Here is a 617-nt window from a genome sequence, read left to right as displayed (position 1 = left end):
TCCTTGGGCAGCTGCTGGTTGGGGTTGAGCAGGGTGCTGCGCTTCAGCGCCTCGAAGGCTTCGTTCACCTTCTTCAACCTGCGTTTTTCCCGCAGGGTGGCTGCCCGCCGCCGGTCGATGGAGACCGTCTTCCGCTTGCAGACCTTGCAGGCCCAGGGCAGGCATTGCCCGGGACAGTGCTCGGGCAGGGCTGAGTCCTTCTCCTCCAAAGCCACCCTGCCCTCAGGACACAGGGCCACCTCGGGCCGATCGGGGAACGCCGCCGGCTCGTACCCCTGCAAGCGGGAGCCCAGGAAATTTTCCCCATCGTAAAACCTCTGGTCCGGGAAAAAATAAGGGTTGGTCTCGAAGAGCTCCATGGGCGCGCGGGCGGCTGGGGGACGTGTGTGTGGCTTGGGGACGGCTGCTCCCTCTCCCCACGCCAACTGCTTGGTGCCATTTAAACCCCGGCGCTGGCATTAAATCACGGAGATAAATATAGAAAACCTAAAGGAAACCTGAGCCCACCCTAAGCTGCTGCCTCACATCAAAACTTGTCCATCTGATTTCATGTGCTCTCCCCGCCGGGATTACGCTGCCCGGGCCGCAGCCGTGCCGGGGGGGGGGGGCGGGGGGGG

The 617-nt window shown here is 63.2% G+C and overlaps 1 protein-coding gene across 1 annotated transcript in view; it reads right to left on the bottom strand.

Moving 5' to 3' along the window:
* Positions 1-359, bottom strand: part of MYOG (myogenin) — a 5,776-nt gene extending 5,417 nt beyond the window's left edge. Inside the window, exon 1 of the mRNA XM_009634086.1 lies at positions 6-359. Coding sequence (XP_009632381.1) covers positions 6-359 — 354 coding nt within the window. The remainder of the gene's footprint in view (positions 1-5) is intronic.
* Between the last annotated feature and the right edge of the window lie 258 nt (positions 360-617).

This window comes from Egretta garzetta, unplaced genomic scaffold (assembly GCF_000687185.1).
Source record: "Egretta garzetta isolate BGI_Z169 unplaced genomic scaffold, ASM68718v1 scaffold202, whole genome shotgun sequence".
Classification (NCBI taxonomy): Eukaryota; Metazoa; Chordata; class Aves; order Pelecaniformes; family Ardeidae; genus Egretta; species Egretta garzetta.
This window is presented reverse-complemented; position numbering and strand designations above follow the sequence as displayed.